Raw genomic sequence first — 22,643 nt, 5'->3', positions numbered from 1 at the left:
GTTGAGTACTAGAAACATTCGTTTGAAGGTTCCTTCTATGAAATTCGCTCCTCGTTACATTGGCCCTTACAGGGTTCTGACGCGAATTAACCCAGTTACGTATCGCCTAGCTCTTCCAGCTGCCTTACGCATTCCTAACTCCTTTCATGTTTCTTTACTGAAACCGCTAGTCTGTAACAGATTTTCCTCCACTATATCCTCTCCTCGCTCTGTTCAGGTTGAGGGTCAGGAGGAGTATGAAATCAACTCCATCATCGATTCTCGAATCTCCCGGGGGAAGTTGCAATATCTTATTGACTGGAAGGGATATGGTCCTGAGGAGAGGACTTGGGTACCTCAGGAGGATGTACATGCTCCTCGCCTCCGCAGGGCTTTTCACTCCCGTTTTCCATCTCGTCCCGGTTCCTTCCACCCGGTGGGCGTTTCTGAGAGGGGGGGTACTGTAAGGGTACCTGTAGTCTCTACCTCAGAGGAGGTGAGAGACTTAGACGTTTATCCTCCCAGAAGGGTTGTTTCTTCCGTTCCTCGCGGTTCTCTCGGCCATTTACAAGCCGACCGCGAGGGATCCACTTCCTTATATGATGCGACGCTCAGTAGTCGACGTCATGACGCCAACCCGGGTCGACCTGTCAGTCAAGTCCCGAGCACTAATCAGGACTCGTCGGGGGCGTGATTACCCTCTAGAATCAAGGTATAAAGTAAGGCTTTCGGCATCTGCTCATTGCCCTGTCGTGGTTCTAGCCTGTCTAGTCACTCAGTGCTCTTGTATTCTAGTTGTCTCTTTGGTTCTGACCCGGCTTGCTTGTACTACCCTGTTTATCTCTGTTACCCTTTGACTCGGCTTGTCTCTCGCTTACCTGTCCTCTCGCTCCCTCGACCTCGGCTTGTTCCTAGACCATTCTCTACTTACTCCTTACGTTAACTCCGGCCATTCTAAGGTCCGGTATACGTACCTACCACCTGTTTGTACTCTGCGTGTTGGATCCCTGTCCCGAGTGAGTGAGTGAGTGTGTGCGTGAGTGAATGTGTGTCTGTGAGTGTGTGCGTGAGTGTATGTGTGTCTGTGAGTGACTGTGAGTGTGTGCATGAGTGAGTGTATGTGTGTCTGTGAGTGTGTGCGTGAGTGAGTGTATGTGTCTGTGAGTGACTGTGAGTGTGTGCGTGAGTGAGTGTATGTGTGTCTGTGAGTGATTGTATGAGTGTTGCATGTGAGTGTGTCAGTGTATGTGTGTGTCTGTCAGTGTGTGTTTGTGAGTGTCTGTCAAATCAGTGAGAGTATCTTTGTCATTGAGTCTGTGTGTGACTATCAGTGTGTCTGTCAATGAGTGTCAATCAGTGTGTGTGTGTCAGATCAGTGAGTCTCTGTGTTTGTCATTGAGTGTGTGTGACTGTCAGAAGAACCCTAAGGGACAGGGAAGGGAGGGGACCAATAATGGACGGGGAGAGGGGCTGGTTAAGAGGCACATAGGTGAAGATGTTATTTTTGCCTATGTACCCAAAAATCCTTGCACCGGCCCTGTATATATATTTCTCTCTGTTTATTTTACATGGATATCCGCAGTTTTTTGTAAGGGGTAAGTGTACAGTGTATACTTTACTTGTTCTGATATCATACAGCATTGCACTATTTACTGAATAGTGAAAAGGTCTTTTGTACCCACTCACTGTTTAAGTATATGTTTTGTTTTGGTGTCTATCTGTTATAGTGGGTTTTTTGAGTATCCACTGAGTTCATATAGCAGCTGAACTGAATAACTTTCTACCTTATACCACAAAGCGCCATTGGTTTACCACACCCTATTTGGTATCAACACCCTATTTGTGTTGTTCTATTCATAAATTATCCTGAATTGGATATTGAGGATACTGAGCATGATATAACGTCTCTACAGAGTGATTTGGATAAATTGCGGGACCGGCCAGGCAATTGGCAAATGAGATTCAATACAGACACACAATACAATGTTGCCTCTTTACAAATCAATGGTAAGACCCACACCTTGAATATGCGGTGCAATTTTGGGTATCAGTTATAAAGAAGGATATTGCAGAACTAGAAAAAGTGCAGAGACGCACAAAACTAGTAAGGGGGATGTAAAACATTAGTTATGAGGAAAGGCGAGAAAAAGTGCAATTGTTTTCTTTAGAAAAAAAAAACACATGAGAGGGGATATCATAAAACTATACAAATATATACAGTGTCTGTACAAACCTCTATGTGCTAACCTGATCATTAACTGGAATACATAACAGACATGAGGTTAGCCATTGAGACTGGAAGAAAGGAATTTTCCTTTACAGCAGAGGAAAGGGTACTTTATAGTAAGAACAATAAATATGTTGAATTCTCTGCCTCAAGAAGTCATGTAATCAGGTTTTGTAGATACATTTAAAAAAAGGTTTGGATGCTGTTTTGCATAAACAGAATATTCAAAGACATAATTGATATGCATGTAACTGCAAGGAGAACTGTGATTGCCATTACACAGTCAATAAGGATTTGTTTTCCCTTTTTGTAAAATAATTGTAAATGGTTACAATTGTATTTTTTGGCTTCTTTTGGATCAACAGCATAAAAGAATGGGTTTCACGGTTGAACTTCATGGATTTAAATCTTTTTTTCAACCTAGACAAATATGTAACTATGTATTTTAAGTATTTGTTTGGCAGATTTTGTGATCAGTTGCAGTCAATTCATTTTATAATTTATCCTCCTGAATTATAACTCATAACTTTTCATATAGAATATTTATGGCACACGGTATAAAGACTAACCTTAGTATTCCGACATTCACATATTATATCTCCAAGAGCAACAGTGACCCTAAATGCTGTCTGAGAATCATGTGTAATTTAATATGTACAAAGATTTGTTATTACTGAGATATGCACAACATACTCACACAAAGACTTCTGATTCAGGATATCTGATGTCTTATAATCAAAAACATGTACTTATTGGAAAGCATTTTTTTTGAGGCTTGTAAGGACCAATGACTGTGTAACAGCTTTAAAGACTAAAATATGGCAAATGGATTGCACACACATCCTTCTGTCTATTCCCACACCACTGCTACGTTTAGCCATTATCAAATATGCTTGAAGAATTTATCTCTATTTTGAAGACTACTTAGATAATATTTCCATCTTTTTCCTGTTGTGGCATAGTTTCACGGATAGTGATGAAATGCTTATGAGAAAATACATAAAGCAGGTTACATATCTTTCATGCATACAGTTTGAAAAATGCTGATTGAAGGGAGATACTAACAAATATTATTTACTGTGACAGTTGTTGCTGACAAACAATTCCTTAATAATTATAGTTTATTCCTTTACTTACATCTTAAAGAAACGCTACAGTGACAGGAATACAAATATGTATTCTTGTCACTATAGTGTTAAAAATGCAGTTTATGTCCCAGGGCTTCCTTGGCACACTTTAAAAAGGTAATAAACTCACCTATTCCAGCACCATATAAATCTGTCGCGGCTGGCTCTGCCTCCTTGGCTTAGATCATCAAACATGATGAACTCAGTCAATCCAATAATCTCCCATAGGAAAGCACGTTGAGGATATTGTGCATGCACATTGTGCAGTACTGACCCAGGAAGCACTTCTAGTGGCCGTCTGAGCCACTAGAAGTGCCCATAGCCAGCAATGTAAACATGGCTTTTTCTCTAAAAAGGCAGTGTTTACATTAAACCGTCTGCAGGGACAGGCTATAGACACCAGAACCACTACATTAAGCTGTAGTTGTACTGGTAACTATAGTGTCCATTTAATTCAGGAGTGTCAAACATATGCTTTGAGATGTAAAAACCTGGCAGTTTTAGGATGTCACCAATTAATTTGTAATAGAAAAATATAGGGACATTCCTCATACTATAACCACTTCTTACATAGATTATGGTGAAAAGAGTCTCCTCTTTCTGTCTTCCTTCCTTCAATCGTACATCACAAGAACTGACAAACTTGCCTACTCTCTATGCCAAAATGCATACTTTCTGATATCACAGAGGACTAGAAAAAGTAATGTGAATAATTTTAGAACCATTTAACAAAATTTGCTATCCTCTAAAATTTCTGAAATCTCCTCTACAAGATCTTTTGTTGAGTGTATCCAGATCAAATTGAAATTGTAACAAATGAGCCTGAAAGGACACAAAGACAGTTAAAGGGACACTCCAGGCACCCAGACCACTTCTGCCCATTGGAGTGGTCTGGGTGCCAACTCCCACTACCCTTAACCCTGCAAGTGTAATTATTGCAGTTTTTTATAAACTGCAATAATTGCCTTGCAGGGTTAACTCCTACTAGACAGCCACTAGAGGGCACTTCCGTGTCTATAGCACAGGTTTTCTGTGCTAGAGCGTTGCTGGACGTCCTCACGCTGTGTGAGGACCTCCAGCATCGCTCAATTCCCCATAGGAAAGCATTGAAAAGCATTTTCAATGCTTTCCTATGGAGAGCTCTAATGCGCGTCTGCGGAAGTGCCACGCATGCGCATTAAGTCTCCCCAGCCGGCGGGCAGGATCAGTCTCTCCCAAAACGTAAGGAAGAGGAGGAGCGGCGGCGAGCAGAATCTACCGCCGAGGGCAGGGCCGGCCTTAGGCAATTAGGTGCCCTGTGCGGAAAGTCTTCACGGCGTCCCACCCCCCACCAAGTTGCCTGAATACAGTAACACACACAGACACCAGGGACGTGTGTATCGCAAGGCAAACAAGGCACTTTGTAAGGGGCGGCAAAAAAAGCTCCCTTGCTTGCCTCGCGTCCTGGAGGGCTCAAGAGCTGACCCCCTCCCCCCCCCCCCCCTGCTCAGCTCCCTCCGTGCCACTTAATGAAGCCTGGAAACGGAACATGACGTCAGTCCGGCTCCCGGCATCACTAAGCGCCGCCTACTCAGACTGTGCGTTTGTAAGTGTTAGTGGAAATGTCTGTGTGTGTGTCTGTGAGTAAGTGTGTGTGTGTCTGTCAGTGGGGGCGTGCGTCTGTCAGTGAGTGTGTGCGTCTGTCAGTGAGAGTGTGCGTCTGTCAGTGAGAGTGTGCGTCTGTCAGTGAGAGTGTGCATCTGTCAGTGAGAGTGTGCATCTGTCAGTGAGAGTGTGTATGTCATTGTTTGTCAGTATATATGAGAGTGTGTGTCTGTAAGTGAATGTGCGTCTGTCGGTGAGTGAGCATCTGTCAGTCAAAGTGCGGCCTTGACTGATGCTCACTCGGTTACAGGAATGTACACACACACACACACTCAATTAAAGGCAGTCACACATACAGGCACACACAATGGCACAGCTACAGCGACACACACAATTAGAGTCACACAGTCACACAGACAGGCAGTCACACACAAACAGGCAAACAGTCACACACACACACACACACACCTCTTTCCAGTTGATGCAATAGGCTTATGGGGAAGCAGGGACTCCTTCCCTCTTCCTGTGCAGCAGGGGCTTCGGGAGGTATTAGCCCCGCCTCCACCTCGCGATACGTGCCGCTCGGTATGCCCCGCCCCGCGATTTTTTACATTTATTTTTTAATAGACCTGGGTGGAGAATAATGAATTTTCCACCCGGGTACCTGTTTTAGCTCCCCTGTCAGCCGACCATGTGTGAACTGTGTTGGCCACAGGATGCCCCCTGGTCCATGGCGCCCTGTGCGGCCGCACAGCTTGCACACCCCTAAGGCCGGCCCTGGCTGAGGGACATTGGCGGGGGTCTCAGGTAAGTGACTGAAAGGGTTTGACCCCTTCAGCAACTAGGGATGGGGGGTGGGAGGGATTGTTTTCCTGGCACTGGAATTTAAGAAATTGCTTAACTTCTTATGAATGACACATATTAGCAACAGGAAAGGGATCTCATGTTAGTTCTAATCAACCTTGAGGTAGATCTCACAGAGCATAAAGATTAGAATAGTGTGACTTTTTAGGGTTTCTTTGCGGTTTTAAACAGCCCTTTCTTTCACTGTCTGGATCAATCAGCTCATCGCTGTTATTGTCCTCACCTGGTTGCTATTAGCCAGCCCCTTTTGCTACTCAGTGCAGGCTATTTAAGCAGCCATTCTTAATACCTCCCTTCCCTTGCATTGTTTCTGGTTTCCAAGAATAATTTGTGATTCCTTTTTTTTTTACCTGGTTCGGCTGACGTCCCTTTTGGCTCGACTTTGCTGATCTACATTCTCCTGACTCCAGCTTTCCTGACTACCGCTTTGCTCCTGACATTCTCCTGACCATCTCGCCTCCTGTGGCTTTGCTTATTGACTAATTTTGCCATTTTTCTATTTACTAGTAATAAAGGTGTTTTGCATCTTACGTTCTGTCTCTGTCTGGTTTTTGATCCCTAAGATTATGCAAGGGCCATAAATCTGAATGGTACAGGCAATCCACCCATGCCTTATATATTTACTAGGTTGGACCAGCATGACCACCTTTTGGACCAGTTTGCACATGCATTGCAGACCCTTCTGATTTATACTGCACACCTGGAACCAGCATGCAGTCAACCTGCGGCTTCCTCTGCCTTGCTTCCTGTTCCAGCACTGGTTGAAGCCTCCAAACCTATTGCGACTAGAGGTATGACTAAGTCTGCCCCGCTTTCCCAGTGGTTTGGGGGCAACCCAGCTTAGTGCAAAGGAATTTTAAACCAGGTTGGAATGTACTTTGAAATGGTACTTAAGGCATTCCCCACAGACAGAAGCAAAGTTTGAGGTCTGATAAAGTCCTAGCTTGGCCAAATCCTCTCTGGAAGGCAGAGAGACCCATTGTTTACAATTACCCTGACATTGTTGCGTCCTTAATAAAGGTATTTGATATTCCAGGCCACTCCACCTCTGCTGCCAAACAGCTCATGTGTATCAAACAGGGTACAAGAATAGTTGCCGAGTATGCTGTAGAATTCCATACCATTTGCAGCGGTAGGTAGGCTGGAACAAACAAGGCTCTCTTGGCTGCCTCTTCACATGAGCTCTCCAATTCTATTAAGGATGAGGTTGCAGCCAAAGATATTCCTTAAGATCTCGAGCAACTGATATCCTTTGTCATCCTCATTGATACCAGACTCTGAGAGAGACCCTCATTCAGGGAATGCCTGTGGAGGCCTGCTGTAAATTTGGCACCAAGCTTTTCTTCCTCACTCATGCCTTCCTCAAATCCCATACTTCCTGGTTCTGAGACCTCTGGCAATGTCGAGTTGTTGCAATTAGTCTTCACATGCCTGTCTTTCAAGGAGAAGGCTATTAGGAGGAGGGTACTGCAGCCAACAAGGTCACCTATTAAAGTTTTGCCTGATTCATCCTGTACTGCAGCCATCAAGATCACCTATTAAAGTTTTGCCTGACTCGTCCTGGCGGGGGGAATTCTGCATCCCAGCGATCTATAGAGACAAACTGTTGGTTACTATTGTCCTTTCCTGGCCTGAGTTATCAGATAATGAACAGGCATTGCTCATTCTAGGGGTTCCAGGCTTGTTTATAGACATCAGAGCTTTCTATAACTTTACAGCCACGCATTTCTCCACTAGCTACGAAAGCCATTGATGTCAGACCCCTACAGCCTACCAATATAACCCATGAGATTGTCCCCATATCTTTGGCTGTAGGGGCTCTACACCATAAGGTGATCCAACTCCAGGCGATTTCCTCACCATATTATCCTGTTGTTTTGGGACACCTACTGCTACAGATGCATAACCCCACATTCGATTGGCGCAGATCTGTGATATTAGCTTGATCTCAGCAATGTACATACACTTGTCCCCGGAGAACAGTCATAGTTTTGTGCACAACTTCGGTCTGTTTGTTGCCCGCTGAGTACCAAGGATTGCAAGAGGTATCTGACTAGGGTCAGTCCAGTGTCCTGCCGCCACACTGTCCTTATGACTGCACTATTGAACTCCAACATGGTGCCATTCCACCTCGTGGTCAGGTTTACCTGCTGCTTGTAGCAGAGAATTAAGCCATGGAGGTGTGTGTTGCGGATGCGCTGTCACAGGGATTAATTTGCAAGTCCTCCTCCCCTGCTGGGGCTGGATTATTCTTAGTGTAGAAGAAGGGTGGCAATTTAAGACTCTGTATCAACTATAGGGGTCTCAATTGTATCACTATTAAGAATACCTATCCCATTTTATTAATCACTGTGTTATTCAACAGCCTCAAGGCAGCTATGGTCTTCACTAAACTCAATCTCAGAGGGGCATATAAACAATCACGCATATGTCTCTCGTGTTCTACAAAGACTATAAAAAATAATCTGTTTTATAAATTGAAGAAATGTAAATTTCACAGGTTATATTTTTGGACTATGTTATTCATGATGCTTGATTTTCTATTGATCCAGAGAAACTTTCTGCTGTACTACAATGGCCTTGACCTATGGGTGTTCGCTCTATCCAGCGTTTCCTTGGTTGGCCAATTATTATCGAGAGGTTACATGTAACTTTTATTCCTTGGTATATCCTCTCATGGACATGACCAGAAGAGATGAAAATCCACAACACTGGTCCTAGGAAGCTATGATTGCCTTTGAATCTCCTAAAGTCACCTTTGCTGCAGCTCCAATACTGGTTTACCATTCATCTTCGATGTAGATGCGTGAGACAGGAGTAGGCACCCTCCTGTCTCATTATCCTACCCATTTGAGCTCCATGCATTAGTATGGGTTCTCAAAGAAATTGAACTTGGCGATCACTAGATTGGTGCTAGAGAACTCCTAGTTATAATTTTAGCTCTCAAAGAAAAGAGGCTACTCCTTGAGGGTACTTCAGTGCCAATTCTCATTTTCACAGACCACAAGAATCTTACATACCTTTCTGAGGCTTAATGGCTTTCCCCTTGGCAAGTTAGATGGGCTATCTATTAAGATGTATTTATGTGATCTCCTATTTGTCTGGTACTAAAAACATTTGGGCTGATGCCTTGTTCTGACAGTTCTCTTCTGTAGCCGAGGAGGAAATAACTTCTACTCCTGTGATTTGTCCGGACCGAAAACTAACCACTATCTGTATTAACCTCACTTCCCCCTTAGGCGAGGAGATTCTGGTCGCACAAATTAATGCTCCTCTAGAGAAACCTAGTGGTTGTTGCACACAACATGACAAAAGGAGGACTTGGCAGCACCAATAACCATCAAGGAAATAGTGTCCACTATTGATGGCTCGAATAAAGCTCCGGGCCCTGATGGCTTATCCAACATATACCATAAAAAATTTAAACAAAGTCTGCCCCCTCACCTACATCAGTTATTCAATAAGGCAATTAATCAAGTGATCCAAATACTAGCTGAGGCAAACATTATGGGTGTTAGCAAAGGGCCTATGGCACACAAACTGAGTCTCTTTGCGGACGATGTCCTGTTGACCCTCACATAACCTAAATAACTTACAAAGATTCTGCAGGAGTATAGCAATCACTCATATTATAAACTCATCACAACCAAAAGGCAAGCTATGCTGATCAATCTCACTAAAACGTAAACAGAGGTTTCATTACAACTAGAAGGAGGACCACATTGTTTATCTTGGGGTTAAATTGACAAAGGATTCCAATAACCCTTTTAAAGCAAATTGCATTAAAGTATCCAAGAGACTCCGTTCGTGAAAGGTATATTTATCTCTCGGCTATGCAGTACAGCGCTCGTCAAAATGAAGTTACCCCCAAACTCCAATTCATCTTCCACTCTATACCTTCATTCTCATTTTTTTTAATGCAGTTACAGCAGCATGTAGATAGAATCATTAATGGCAGGCACAAAGCCTGCATTCCTAAAAAGCACAGCCATCAGGAAAGTTCTAAATGGGGGTATGGGCAGAGCCGACCTGCACCTGTACTACCAAGCCACTCTTCTCAATCATGCAATAGGGGCTCACGACTCCACTACGCAATCACAGTGAGTAGATATAGAGTTGCACTGGGCTATAGCAGGAGGGGTTCAGCCCTTATTGTTGATCCCAACAGTCTCTAGACGTGCAACGCCAGACATATTACACACCACGACAGTTATGCTAAAAACATGGGATAAACAAAAATGTTTTCTACATGTGGAGTCTGGTGTCATTGGCTACACCCAGTGAATGCATCAAATACCTCAACCCTGAATTTGACAGTAGAGGCTGGTAGGGGAGAGGATTGTCTAACTGACACCAGATCTGAACTGTTCCACATTTGGTGGTTGAACACTTCATTGTTTATTTCCTACCTTCAACTGAAATCTGCTCTACACAGCCTGAAACAGGCACAATCTATTTCCCTTCTTAAGATATCAGGGATGTTCATCATTGAAAAAAAATGTGTGTCAACCTGATGCCCAAGAAGAAGGTGATTTATACCTGCTTTGATGGTCTATTGTTTGATATGGGCTGACCATTGTCGAAATATACTAGGGATAAGGGAAGAAGATCTGTGCTATGCTATTCCACAGGAAAAGTGGCTATCTGCTCTTAGGGTGCCCAAGTTATACATGCACTGCATATCTCACCTAGATTTGGTAAGGAAGATATCGACCAGATGGTATCTGTTGCCTTCGTAACTGGCCAACATGTTTAGACAGATAGATGTTGGAGATGTGGATCTGAGAGGGGAACTATGCTGCATATTTGGTGTGAGTGATCAGAATATAGCGATTTTGGAACATGATCTCTGACATTGTCGCCAGGTTGGCAGATCAACCAATTCAAGCATCAGTGGTCTTTTTTTTTTTTTTTTTGTGTGTACTCCAGCACTCTCACCAAGAGTCAGGGGTTACTTGTCTTCCATGTCCTAATCTCCACAAATGTATTGATAGCTAGGAAGCTGAAATCTTCATTGGCACCCACTAAGAAAGAGGTGTTACATCAAGTATTAAAAATAGCCTTTATGAACTCCAACGGACATCACAAACTATTAGGGGCTTGGGACGATTGTGAGGCATTGCTCAGGACCCCATCTAACTCGACCTGAGTTGCAATGTAGTTCATCACTAATATATATATATACTCATTGTAAACAAGATGAGTGATCTTCAATATGAGGTTATTTGCACCCTTCATGGCTACTACGTTTCAATTAAGTACCCTGGTATCGAAGAAAAAAACAAAAAAAACAAACAACAACATATACATTACCACAAATACTGTATAAGCACCAGGTATGAGGTTATCCAGGAGGCACTCTAAATAGTGGTTTCTAGGTCCTTATACCCATTCTATCCAAGGTGACGCTCAAACCACAACCCTGGAGCTCTCCTCGCAGTCACAAGGACATGAGAGTCCATATAATATCAGCCCTCTTGCCTTTTATTTTCTCTTTCCCTTTTCTTCCTGCTCTTCTTTCATTCTTTTTTTTTATTTTGTATTTTTGTTGTGCATAGGAGTAATACAGACAGGCTTGAGGTACCCCAAAGGCAATCCCCAGGCTTAATATCGTGCAATACAGTTGGAGTATTTGAGTAGGTGAGCACAATTTTATAATAGGAACAAGAGATAACAAGATGAGAAAGGAGTCTAGTCGAGTCTGCCCAGTTACTATTCATGGTACAGGCTAGTTGCCAACAGAGGATGGTGGGTTGATAGATAGTATGAGGTTAACGAGCTAAACTGCAAACACTGCTAGCTACAGAGATACATCTGGTGTTACATGAGATTTAGCATGTCTAAATAAACGTTTCATGGCAGAGTTATCCACTGGACCACGTCATCATCAGGGCACTGCATATCTAAAGGCTAGTCATAGTGGATCAAGGCCTTATTGGGGGAAATAAAGGGATATAAAGGTACATCATAGTCAGGGCCGGATTTAGATGAAAAGAGGCCCTAGGATATTCCACTTATGAGGCCCTTTCACCTCCCATTTTTAAGTTTGTAAATTACATGAGAGACAATAAAATACATCATTACTGTGATATATATCAATATGTTAAATGAAACATGTTGTGATTGGTACTAACCTTTATAAAAAATGTGGCACGGATAATAAATAAAAAAAAAGTCGAGATGAGGAGAGGGGGGTGATTGTGAGAGGGAGGGGTGATTGTGAGAGGGAGGGGGGTGATGAGGAGAGGGGGGGGGGGTGACTAAAAAAAACTTACCTTAAATCCCTGGTGGTCCAGTGGGGGCTGCCTGGTGGTCCGGTGGGGTTCCTGGTGGTCCAGTGGCCCTCATTCTAGGGGTGGTCCAGTGGCCCTGGGCACCCCCCTAGTAAGTGGCACCCGGAGCGGACCCCCCCCCCCCCCTTAGTACGCCACTGGTCATATCATATGCGTAGAATTTCTCCTTATTTTCGGTTCAGTGTTTTAGTGTTCACTATTTTTAGAATAGTGTAATTTTAATTTTGCTAGCAATTTGAATGTAGGCCCCTCTTGAGGCCCTAGGCTGAAGCCTAGTTAGCCTATAGGAAAATCCGGCCCTGATCATAGCATACACACTAATTTCTAGGTTGCTTCTTCAAATACTTGTGAGCTTCTTGTGTTCGGGTTATCTGCTGGATTGCCAGGTGTTCGGCGTCTGGAGGTGGGCCTTCTCCTTTGCATTGAGGTTTCACCTGACCCCCTGGTTGGGTACTGCTCGGAGTCTGCGGTGAAGTCCAGCAGATTTTGTCCTGTTGCTTTTCACGTGTGAGGTGTTCCTCCGCTCTTGGCCTTTTACAGTGCCGGTTTCACGTGGAACAAGGCGTGGATTCGAGTTGGCAGCACGATGGGAGCGAGGCAAGTTCAACCTCCAGCCCCAGGCCGGTATGAAGGCCGACATCTTCGATCCATGGACCCGGTGTCCTTGAGGGGTCATGTCCCTCCCCATTCGGGGCTGGCGGGGGTCCCGATGTTCTGTCAATGTCCGCGGCAGTGGGCCCTCCGTCTATGTGGGGCGATGTCTCTGGGTTGTGGGTAGGCAAGTAGTAGGAGACACGGGCGTTTGTGGTGCTGCTAGGCCCGAGGAAGGCCCACTCGGTCTCTGGCTCTCACCCCTTCGATCTTCCACTCGTGGTCGGGGCGGCAATAATATTTGGCGGTTCTCCAGAGCCTCCCAGAATCACAGGAAGTGTTCATCTATCCGCTGTATGAGTTGCCCTATGGAGTTAGGGGTCGTTGCTCACTGCCCGTGTGTGTTTTCTCTAGGCCAGGACACTGTCGCCATCTTGTGGAGCATGGCTAGGTGACGGTTCTGATTAGTAGATAGGTGCTGTGGTAGACTATATAAATAGTCCAGTGGGGACCGGGATGACTCCCGCCGATACAGGGGGGGGAGGGGTAGGATAATGTCAGGATGTGCAGGTTACCAGTGATCGGGAAGATCGTCCGCCTCTCCCAATCTCTGGCTCTTGGTACGTGGCCGGCTTGGCAGAGGATTGAGTTCTGTCGCTGGAGCCCCTGGAGCTCAGCAAAGTATTTCGTTAGTTAATCTACAGGTTTGCCAGGGTTTTAGCTTCAGAAATCCGCTGATTTTGCAGGAGCTCGGGACCCACGCGTCTGCTCCGCTTGACACCTAGACTCCTCTTCTTTCATTGTTTTGCATTGCTTCTCTGCTTTACTGTTCTTATCATATAAAACCACTTCATATGAGACAGAGTTGGTAATAAAATTTGTTAAGACAACTCCAAATGATAGCTGATGTTGAGCGCATTCAAATAAACGGTAATGCAATACTAAGATGATGCTTGTTTTCCTTATTGAATTGAAGTGTAATGTTTTAAAATTTCCTGTTACTCTATGCTGTGCTATTGTTGGGGATTTTCCAGCAATGCCTGAGTATCTTTATCAAGTATTATTGTTTGCATGATCCTGCGGTGAATGCATCAACACCAACAGCTAATAAAATAAATAAAGTATTATAAAAAAATATATGAAAGAAGAATTATATAACCCATTCTTCATGAATTAATTGCTAAAAGAATGGATTAAATATGTTTAGCATTCTTTAGCCCTCCAAGTATATCTTTCATCCCATAGTTTCCAATTCCAATAAGGAATATTCAAACTATTTAACTAGTTTTCATCATGATGGTATAATTATGTGTCTTGTTTTTTTACTTTGAAGAGATCCACAAGATAAACAAGCATAGTCAGATATGTTAAAATACTTTGTTAAAAATGTATCACACAATACTTATTGTTATTCAACATTACTCACATCTTGTTTGCATGACTGGAACAATGTATACATCTGAAATCATTTGTTTTATTTGGCAAACAAGGAGTTGCGGTAGCTTCAGGGCTATTCACTATACTTTGAATTCTAAATGTAAAACACCAGGCATCATAAAAATGTAATTGAAATAAAGTTGTTATGGTGCTAGGAGGTCTCTGGCACTGGATTGAGAAAAAAAATTATTGTTTCTCAAGCCGTTTTGTGCCTACAGCAGCCAAATTCTTCAATTTTGAAGCTTTTCAGTAAATGGAAGGACTCCAGAGGGGCAGAGCGATCCAGTGCTGGAACACAGACTTTGGGGTTAAACCATTCGCTAATGGTTTCACTCCTACAGGTAAAACAGTGCCAAGGAACATAAGTTCCCCCAAATGGTGCCAGCAGAACCATCTTGGCCACTTGGTGGCAAACATGAAGTAAAACCTGCGTAAGCATGTGAATGGACGAAACGCACACAGAAGGTCTCCAGGCCAATCCAGCATCCACTGCCACTGCCACTGGGTCCAGGTGCCAACTGAATAAACACAGTAGCTGGACATTGAGATGCGACACAAACAGGTCAATAGCAAAAGGATCCCAGGTAGAAGAAATACTGGCTAACACCCCTACATCTAACCTTTGCTGGTGTCTAAAAGATAGCAAGAATTTAATCTGAATGAATGTTGTAGAGACCCAGAAAGTACTCTGCTTGCACCATGAGACTGTGCTCCAGACAATCCTCCCAAAAATCTGCTGTCAAGTGTGCTAACACCAAAACATTGTCCACACAAAGTCAAATACATATGTTGGCCACCTGCCCTTCAAGGAACTTTGAATCACAAAGAATCAAGCCAGCAGCTTCAGCGAGTTGATGTGAAGATGCACCTTGTCCGCCAACCAACGAACGCCCGGCGCCCCAACTGTGGAGACTCGCATCTGAGTCAATGGTGAAATTCGGTTGGGTGCCGAAGATAGCCATGTCATTCCAGGCTAAAAGATTGTGGATCCACCAACAAAGCACATCCTTCATCTCATAGTCCAGTACAAACCAATGCAGATAAGATGTGCCCTTGTGCAAATGTGTGATCTTCAACCGCTGAAGAGCCTGATAGTGAAGCGGCACCAGAAACACAGCATGGATCGAGCATGCCAACAGACCGATAATTTGTGCCATCTGTCACAGTGTTAGACGTAAACAACGAAGAGCATAGCAAAATTTCTTGTATAACGTCTGCACCTTGAAGGCAGGGAGGCTTAGGGTCTACACCTTAGAATCCAAGAAAAAAAACAGGAATTTCAGGTGTCTTGCCATGACAATTGAAAATAAAAACCTGAGATAGGAGGTCCACTGTCCACTGCAGGTGCTGCAACAGAGCGGTGTGAACCTGAGTCATCACCAAAATCTTGTCTAGATAGATAATCAGCTGCACACCCGACTCTGTAAGCATGCCACGACCGACCAAGGCACCAATGAGAGCCCAAAGGCACCAAATCTGACCCTGCCAATGGAAACGCAGAAGGTACTGGGAATCTGCGCCTTTCATAACCATCAGTTAAGTGTCCTTCAAGTCCAATTTCACCAACCAATAATTTCGGAGAAGCAGATATCTTAACAGAGGTATGCTCTCCATCTTGAAATAGCGGTAACGTACAATGGCTTTGAGAGCCCACAGCATGATGACTGGCACGTCTGGCCACCATTCTTTTTAACAGAGAAATTGCTATTGAACCCCCCATCCAAGGGCAGAGCCAACTCTATTGCCTCCTTGTCGAGGGGAGCAGACAGCTCTTCATCCATCAACTTGTGGTTCTGATGATAAACGAGGGGGAGGGGGCAGGTGGAGATAATGCAAGGCACACAACCCTCCTATATCTGGAAACCTCGAACCATGTAAAGCACTTAAACATTTGACATTATGTCTGCCCATGCCTGGAAAAAATTACGAAGTCTGCCCCTACATATAAATGAGAAGAAACAGGATGTGAATGAAGAGTTACTGGTTGGGCATCTTGCGCCAGAATTCCCTCTGGACCTCCAAGGTCTCCCCCTCGTCAACAAGAAGTGGAACCTAATTCTCATGTCCTTGAAGACCCTTGGAAATCTCTATGGGCAATAAAAACTCCTGCAAACCTACTCAGGCCTAAAATGGGCATCTTTACCTGCCTCAGTAAGAGCAAGGTTTGCCAGCTTGGGTTTGATTTTAAACAAAATTGCCTTGCACCTTACCATAGAAAGGGAGGCGTGAACGTAGCCAGTGATGCAAATGGCTCTTTTGACTCAACCACAGAGGGCCTCCAGATCCACCATCCGGTTCTCAGCCCTGATCTGAGTCACTCTCCGACTCATTCCCAACCTCCTCTCTAGACCCGATTTCGGAGTCTGGTGCTCTACCACATTTCTACCGCCAGTCATGGTGTTTCTAGATGCAGAAGTGGATAAATGTCTGGCCTTGGCAACAACCTTCCCAGATGTGCTCCCTGAGGGAGCCACATCCGCACTTGACTTGTGGTCAACAGCACCAGGAGTCCTTGCATCCATAGGGCATGCAAGAAAAGAGGCTGTAATATTGCTTTTGACAAGGTCAATGACATCAACCCCATGGCCACCATACTGGCATCAGTCACAGATTTCTTAAGCATCAGAGACTGATTTCCCCTAAACATGTGCTATGTGCTACAGGGTCCTGGATGTCGATGAGGCATCATCAGGGGAAAGGGGATAAGCCACCTCCACAGGAGATGGAGGGTTCACAGACATCTTGGGCCTAGGGATCACAATCAAAATCCCCAGTCCTTCAAATCAACCCTATTAAAGCAGGATAGCAAAGGGAAATATAACAAAATGTTAAACACAAAAAGCCAAATCCCAAAAGAATAAGACTAGAAAGAGTCAATCATACAGAACAGTCCAACTGAAGCAAAATAAAAACACTCAGGGAATTAAGGGAAAATTACAAGTAGAGCTCACCTGGGTCCAGAGCAGCACAAAAACTGAAATTCTGAGGAAAAAGAAGGCCCGAATTTGGTGTCAAATTCGGAAAGAAAGCTGAATGAAAGAAAAGTAAAAAGCAGGCCAAAAAGCCCAAACTCAGCCCTGAAAAACACCTAAAAAGCCCCCAAGGACAGGGGAACACACCAGAAAGTGCAAGAAAAGGGGAAAATAATAGAAAGAAGGGGAGAAATCCCAGAATAAGTACAAACATACTGAACCAGTACAATCAATAGCAATGTGAGAGAGAGAATATTCAAAGGAACTTAGCTGTCTGAAAAGCAGCAAAGAAAGAGGAAGGTTTGGGGGAGGGGCTTATGGTCATACTGGGACACGGATAGGGATTGGCTGAGATCACTGTATGTTCTGTTTTTTTCTACCCTTTGTATTCTACACTTTTCTACCCTTTGTATTCTTTGCTGATATTAGTGGGCAGTAAATGAAGGGTAAAGCAATACGAGCCTCTGTGTTTTGCCATAAAATCTGTAGTTTAGTGAGCAATCCGAACAGACTTTTATCAATGGCAAGTCATCTGTCAACTTTTGCAATGCAATGTTTAGTAAACAAATCCTTCATTAGTATAAATAACGTAATACAACTATTTATTATGAGGTTGTTATTCTGGAGTCTGAGTTTTATAATATGACAGCTAGTCATTGCAGTGGCTCTTTTTAAAAAAAATCAAGTACTAGTAATGTTGGGAAAGAGATTGTGAGTTGTATTCCCAGGATTTTTGCCAGCTGCAATGCCTCTCATGGCTGTGTAACATGATCAGATGGAATGAAGCAAGTAAAGCCTAAGATTTTCACACAAGGTTGAAGTAATTGGAATGCCAAATAATATTGTAAATTACGATAAGTATGTGGGTACATTAAGACACAATACAAAAGTTGTATTTTTAAGCTATATCTGAGGCTCCATGGTGGAATTTCCCCATTTAGACTGAATGATTAGTATATTTTAAAAATACAAAGTTAATAATTCAAAGTACACTCAAGTTATACTCTGGCCACCAACATAAGTTGAACACATTTGGTAGATTTTGGATTCATATTCATTCTGTAATTTTACACATTCCTATATCTTTAATTTTGATTTAAAAAAAAAAAAGTTTTGCAACGTTAGGCCATAAAAATCTGCCCCTGTACAACATCCCACTTTTTATTACGCATACTGTATTAGATGCGCTCTGAGTACATATTCAGGTCAGTCAATGAAAGATCACTGTCCATGAGTCATCACCTGCTCCCTTTCACGCTTTGACAATCCATATAGACAAAAAGAAGACAGTAATTGGCTGCGGGGTGGATCCAAGTCAGCAGCTCAGCTCACATTGATGACTCATCAGCTGAGCTACACGTTTGCCTTCCAGTCAGAAAGACATTTTGTGAAAAAGGGAGGCATGACTAATAGGCAGGAGCCAAACTGGCCCACTAGGTTACCGGAGGTGAGAGGAGCCAGAGTGGAGTGGTGGCAGTCAGGATGTGCGAGCAACCAGTGTGGAGCGGGTGTCTAGCAGGAGGTGAGAGGATCCAGAGACGGGCAGTGACAGCCATTTTACTGTGCTAGGTGAGTGGCCCTATTGTAGCACTACCTTTACTGTGTGACCTCAAGGGCCATGGCCGACAGCTAGGGTCACTCTGACATTATGTGTAATTACAAGTATCTTCATGGGATCCATACTCAAGGATAACCTTGGAAAACAAGGGTCCTGAATTCTCCCTCCCTGCAATTAAAGAAAAGGGAAGTAGGAATCTTTTTTTTTTTTTTTGTTAACTTTAAAATAAAAAAGTAAAGAGCCTATGTCCTCTAAACATACACAGTACACTCAGAAAGACACACTACACGCACTACACCCAAATTATAGCAACCCCAAACACATACACTCACACACACTGCAGCCCCTAGAAAAACATGCACATAATCTACAGCCCATATACATGCACACACTATAGCCACCATCTACACATAGTACACCACAAAAATATTCCATTATACACATACTATACCATAAACAACCCCTTCTACAAACATGCGAACACTGTCCCATTTTGTTCTGTTATCTTACTTATGGGTACAGCATAAAAAAGACACTAGCAAACTGCAAGCTTGGCAATAAATTAACTTGTGATGCCAAAAACACAGGGATTTTTCCCAATCTAATAGCACTTCACCTGGCCTCTGCCTACGGGATGCCCTGGGGGAGCATCAAGCTAACATTCTAATTTAGAGGAGCATGCTTTTCATTGATGACAATACACTACTATACCTGCTAGAAATACTATTTTTACCATAAATAACCCAATACATTGAATAGGTAATTTATCACAGAGATAAAAGATATATTAATTATACGTAAATAAAATCCCCCCTCCTGCAGTGCCGCCATTTCCCCAGCTTTGTTAGTGTAGTTCTTCTCTAACACCCACTTCCTACCCACCCACAGTCTGCTTTCCGCACACTTCTGGAAGTACGGCAAACTTCCACCATGGCTCCAACACACTGGCTTCATTGACAGCATGCTGGCATCTGAATCAATACTTACTAACCAGCACTAGCCAAGGAAGGATCCATAGCAACCACATCTCATGCACTGTGTTTGCTATGCTTGAAGAGCAGGATGACTGCCAGCAAGATGTCTATTCTGCTGTTGCGAGCAGTCCCCTTCATCAGTCTTCCTGCGCTTTTGCAGTCTCCTATTGAATGTAATATGTGGGCCACAACTCAGTTACAGAATTTAGACACAAGCACCATAAGCCTAGAATTGTAATAGTTTTTGTAACAGGAAGATACTAGTACAATTGCTCTACATTTTTCTCAAACAATTATGTAACCAAAATTGACTCCTTTTCAACGTACAACATAATAATGAGTAAATCATAATTCTTTAATATCTATCCAAGTGTTTGCATGGCATGAGCTTGCTCCCGGTTTAGTTTTTCCCATACTTATATGACAACCTGTTGGATTCCATTAATTTGGCATGAAGTAATGGTCATATAATCCCGAACAATATAAACAAGTGGATGGACAATTAAATAGTTAGATATCTTTATTTTGAACTGACAAGTTGAGGGGATGGCTTTGGCTACAAGGACTTCTATTTTGCAAAAGAACTTAAAGCAATTTTACTAAAGTGAAGGACTGAATACATTATTTCCTAGCACACAAATTAATACAATAAGTAATCTGTAATGGTTATGGTGACGAGAGCGTCTCTTTAACTGGTATACAATCATCAAAAAGTTCACAACAAATATATTTATTTAAATTTGTCAAATGCTGACTAAAAAAGGTTAATCTAAATTTATCTTAAGCCACAGTGGGTATTTTCTGGTAATTTTTTTGGTTTTTGTTTCTCACTGTGAAACGTAAACAACGTTTTTTTAGCAGATGTTTCTACATTCTGTGCTGTCTACTGATCATTCATATATGATCACATAATTGCTTGCATATGTATTTATTTTATCTTCTCACGACACATATTTGCTAAACGCTAAAAATCAAGTACATTAAAATTGTCTTCAAATTAAATAAGTAATTAATAAGGATAATACACTATACAATTGATTAGTTTTACTTTAATTATTGATTGGAAATGGTGAAGGGCATTTGATAGTAATGTTATATAGCTGAAGTTAGCAGGGGGTTACTATGCAAATGCACCAGAGTTGTTTCTATTACAAATGTTTTTTAGAACTTAAAGCAGCACTGTCATGCTGAACTTACCTTTCCCCAATCGATTCCTCTTCTCTCTCTCTGTCAGGATTTGTTCTTCATTTCTTCCTGTCTGCTCTAGTTTTCTTTAAAACATAAGACAAAGTAGGAAATATTTGTCTTATGGAGGTTTCCTACGCCTGACCATCTCTGACCAGTGGAGGAGCAAAATGTGCTCAATTTCCTGTGGTCAGAGAAACTTTCCCACAATTCTTACGTTTCCTCCGTGATCTTGCGATGCTTCCTGTCAGTATTCCCGAACGTTCTGTCATTTTAGACAGAACGCCGGCGAAACTACCGAATTTCGTCCTAACAGAGTGAGAACAGTTTCTCCATTCGAGTTAGGACGCAATTCGGGACTGAATCTTGCAGCTGCTTAGTAGTTAGCTCCCTAATTCCCATGGTATTAGGGAGCTATCTACTAAAAGGCTGAAAGACCAAGATTGGTCTTTGGGGGCTATTAAACTGAAGAGGGGACCTAGTGTACACCCCCCAGGCTCTAAATAGTTTTGCATTGTTCTGAAATGCAGAAAGGAAGTCTATATGCCTTTACCTACGAGCTGCAGGGAGGGAAGAAATTTTTAGAATTTGAATCCACGTGTATATGTAAACTACATTTAAAGAAACACTATAATGTCAAGATTCCAAACATGTATTTCCATTTGGGTATCTTTAGGCCAAGTTACCTATTAGCGAGTATGAATATACTGACCTTTAAAGAAAATTATACCACCAACTGCAACAAGATGAAGATGTTCTCTTGCATTAAGTCTTATAATGACAACTATCAATGCTTCAAGATGACAACTATCCATGCCTTCTCCCTCTGCTCTATGGGTCCACATATGGGTAATATTTCCTACACACATTTAAATCTTGTGATTTCTTGACATTTATAAATTATTTTCACTCCAAGCAATAAAAAGACTGACATATATCAATAAAAATAAAAACAATTAAAATATGTAAATTAAACATAAAAAAAAAAAAAAAAAAGGAAACGTCATGCATGGGAAAGACCAGATTAGTTGTATTTTGGCATATTTGGTAATGATGGTCAATTAAAAAAAATTACATGCAACCAAAGTATTAGTTTTTCATGCAGATTAAATATTGAATGGGTTCAAAAACAGGATTATTTTGAAAGAAAGAAATCATATAGGACACCTATTTGTGTCATACATTTTCAAATATAATATTAAATCTTTGTGGGCAAGTTCAAGAGATAAATACTACTAGCCCCACCCGACCATACTATTAGTGTCCATCTCACCACACAAAATACACGGTTAAGGGAAGCTCGAGGCAGATCTTCAGCATCCAAAGTCTTGGTAGAAGTGCTGGGCAAAATATAAAATGTTTAATTGGTTATTTCATAAGTATGACAGGACTAACCTGTGACTTTTAAAATGAAACGATTGACAGGTCAAGTCGAAGTCTCACAGTGCAGCACAAAAGGAAGCAAAGACCAACAATAAGAGACAATGTTAGTGGGGAAGAATTAATAGAAATGTCCTGCAGTAAGGATGGCAACACGATAAATCACCAATTACAATTCCCAATATTCTTTGCCAATCTCAGAAATGGTAATGAATCATGGGGTCTCTTAATTCTATAATTGTTAGAGATTTACTTTTTCATTAGCTCCAATGTACATTTCAATGTCCAGAAAATAATCTAAAATGCCGAAAACTTAGCATGTTATACTTTAAATTTCTTTTGGAAAAGTTTAAAAAGAAGGAAAATTCATTATCTTGACCAGACAACATATATACAAAGGTAGCTTCACAGTTCTTAACATTTACTGCTGTACCAGAAGACTTTTGGCAGCCTTCAGATGTCCGTGTAAAAT

The 22,643-nt window shown here is 42.4% G+C and overlaps 1 protein-coding gene across 2 annotated transcripts in view; it reads right to left on the bottom strand.

Moving 5' to 3' along the window:
- The window catches only part of DNM3 (dynamin 3), a 404,911-nt gene that overhangs the window by 255,056 nt on the left and 127,212 nt on the right, over nt 1-22,643 (bottom strand). The window contains exon 15 of one of the 2 annotated variants that reach the window (XM_063426167.1): nt 22,065-22,131. The exons of the other annotated variant lie outside the window; for it this stretch is intronic. Within the exon in view, the coding sequence (XP_063282237.1) occupies nt 22,065-22,131 (67 nt within the window). The remainder of the gene's footprint in view (nt 1-22,064; nt 22,132-22,643) is intronic. 2 annotated transcript variants of the gene reach the window in all.

This window comes from Pelobates fuscus, chromosome 7 (assembly GCF_036172605.1).
Source record: "Pelobates fuscus isolate aPelFus1 chromosome 7, aPelFus1.pri, whole genome shotgun sequence".
Taxonomy (NCBI): domain Eukaryota; kingdom Metazoa; phylum Chordata; class Amphibia; order Anura; family Pelobatidae; genus Pelobates; species Pelobates fuscus.
This window is presented reverse-complemented; position numbering and strand designations above follow the sequence as displayed.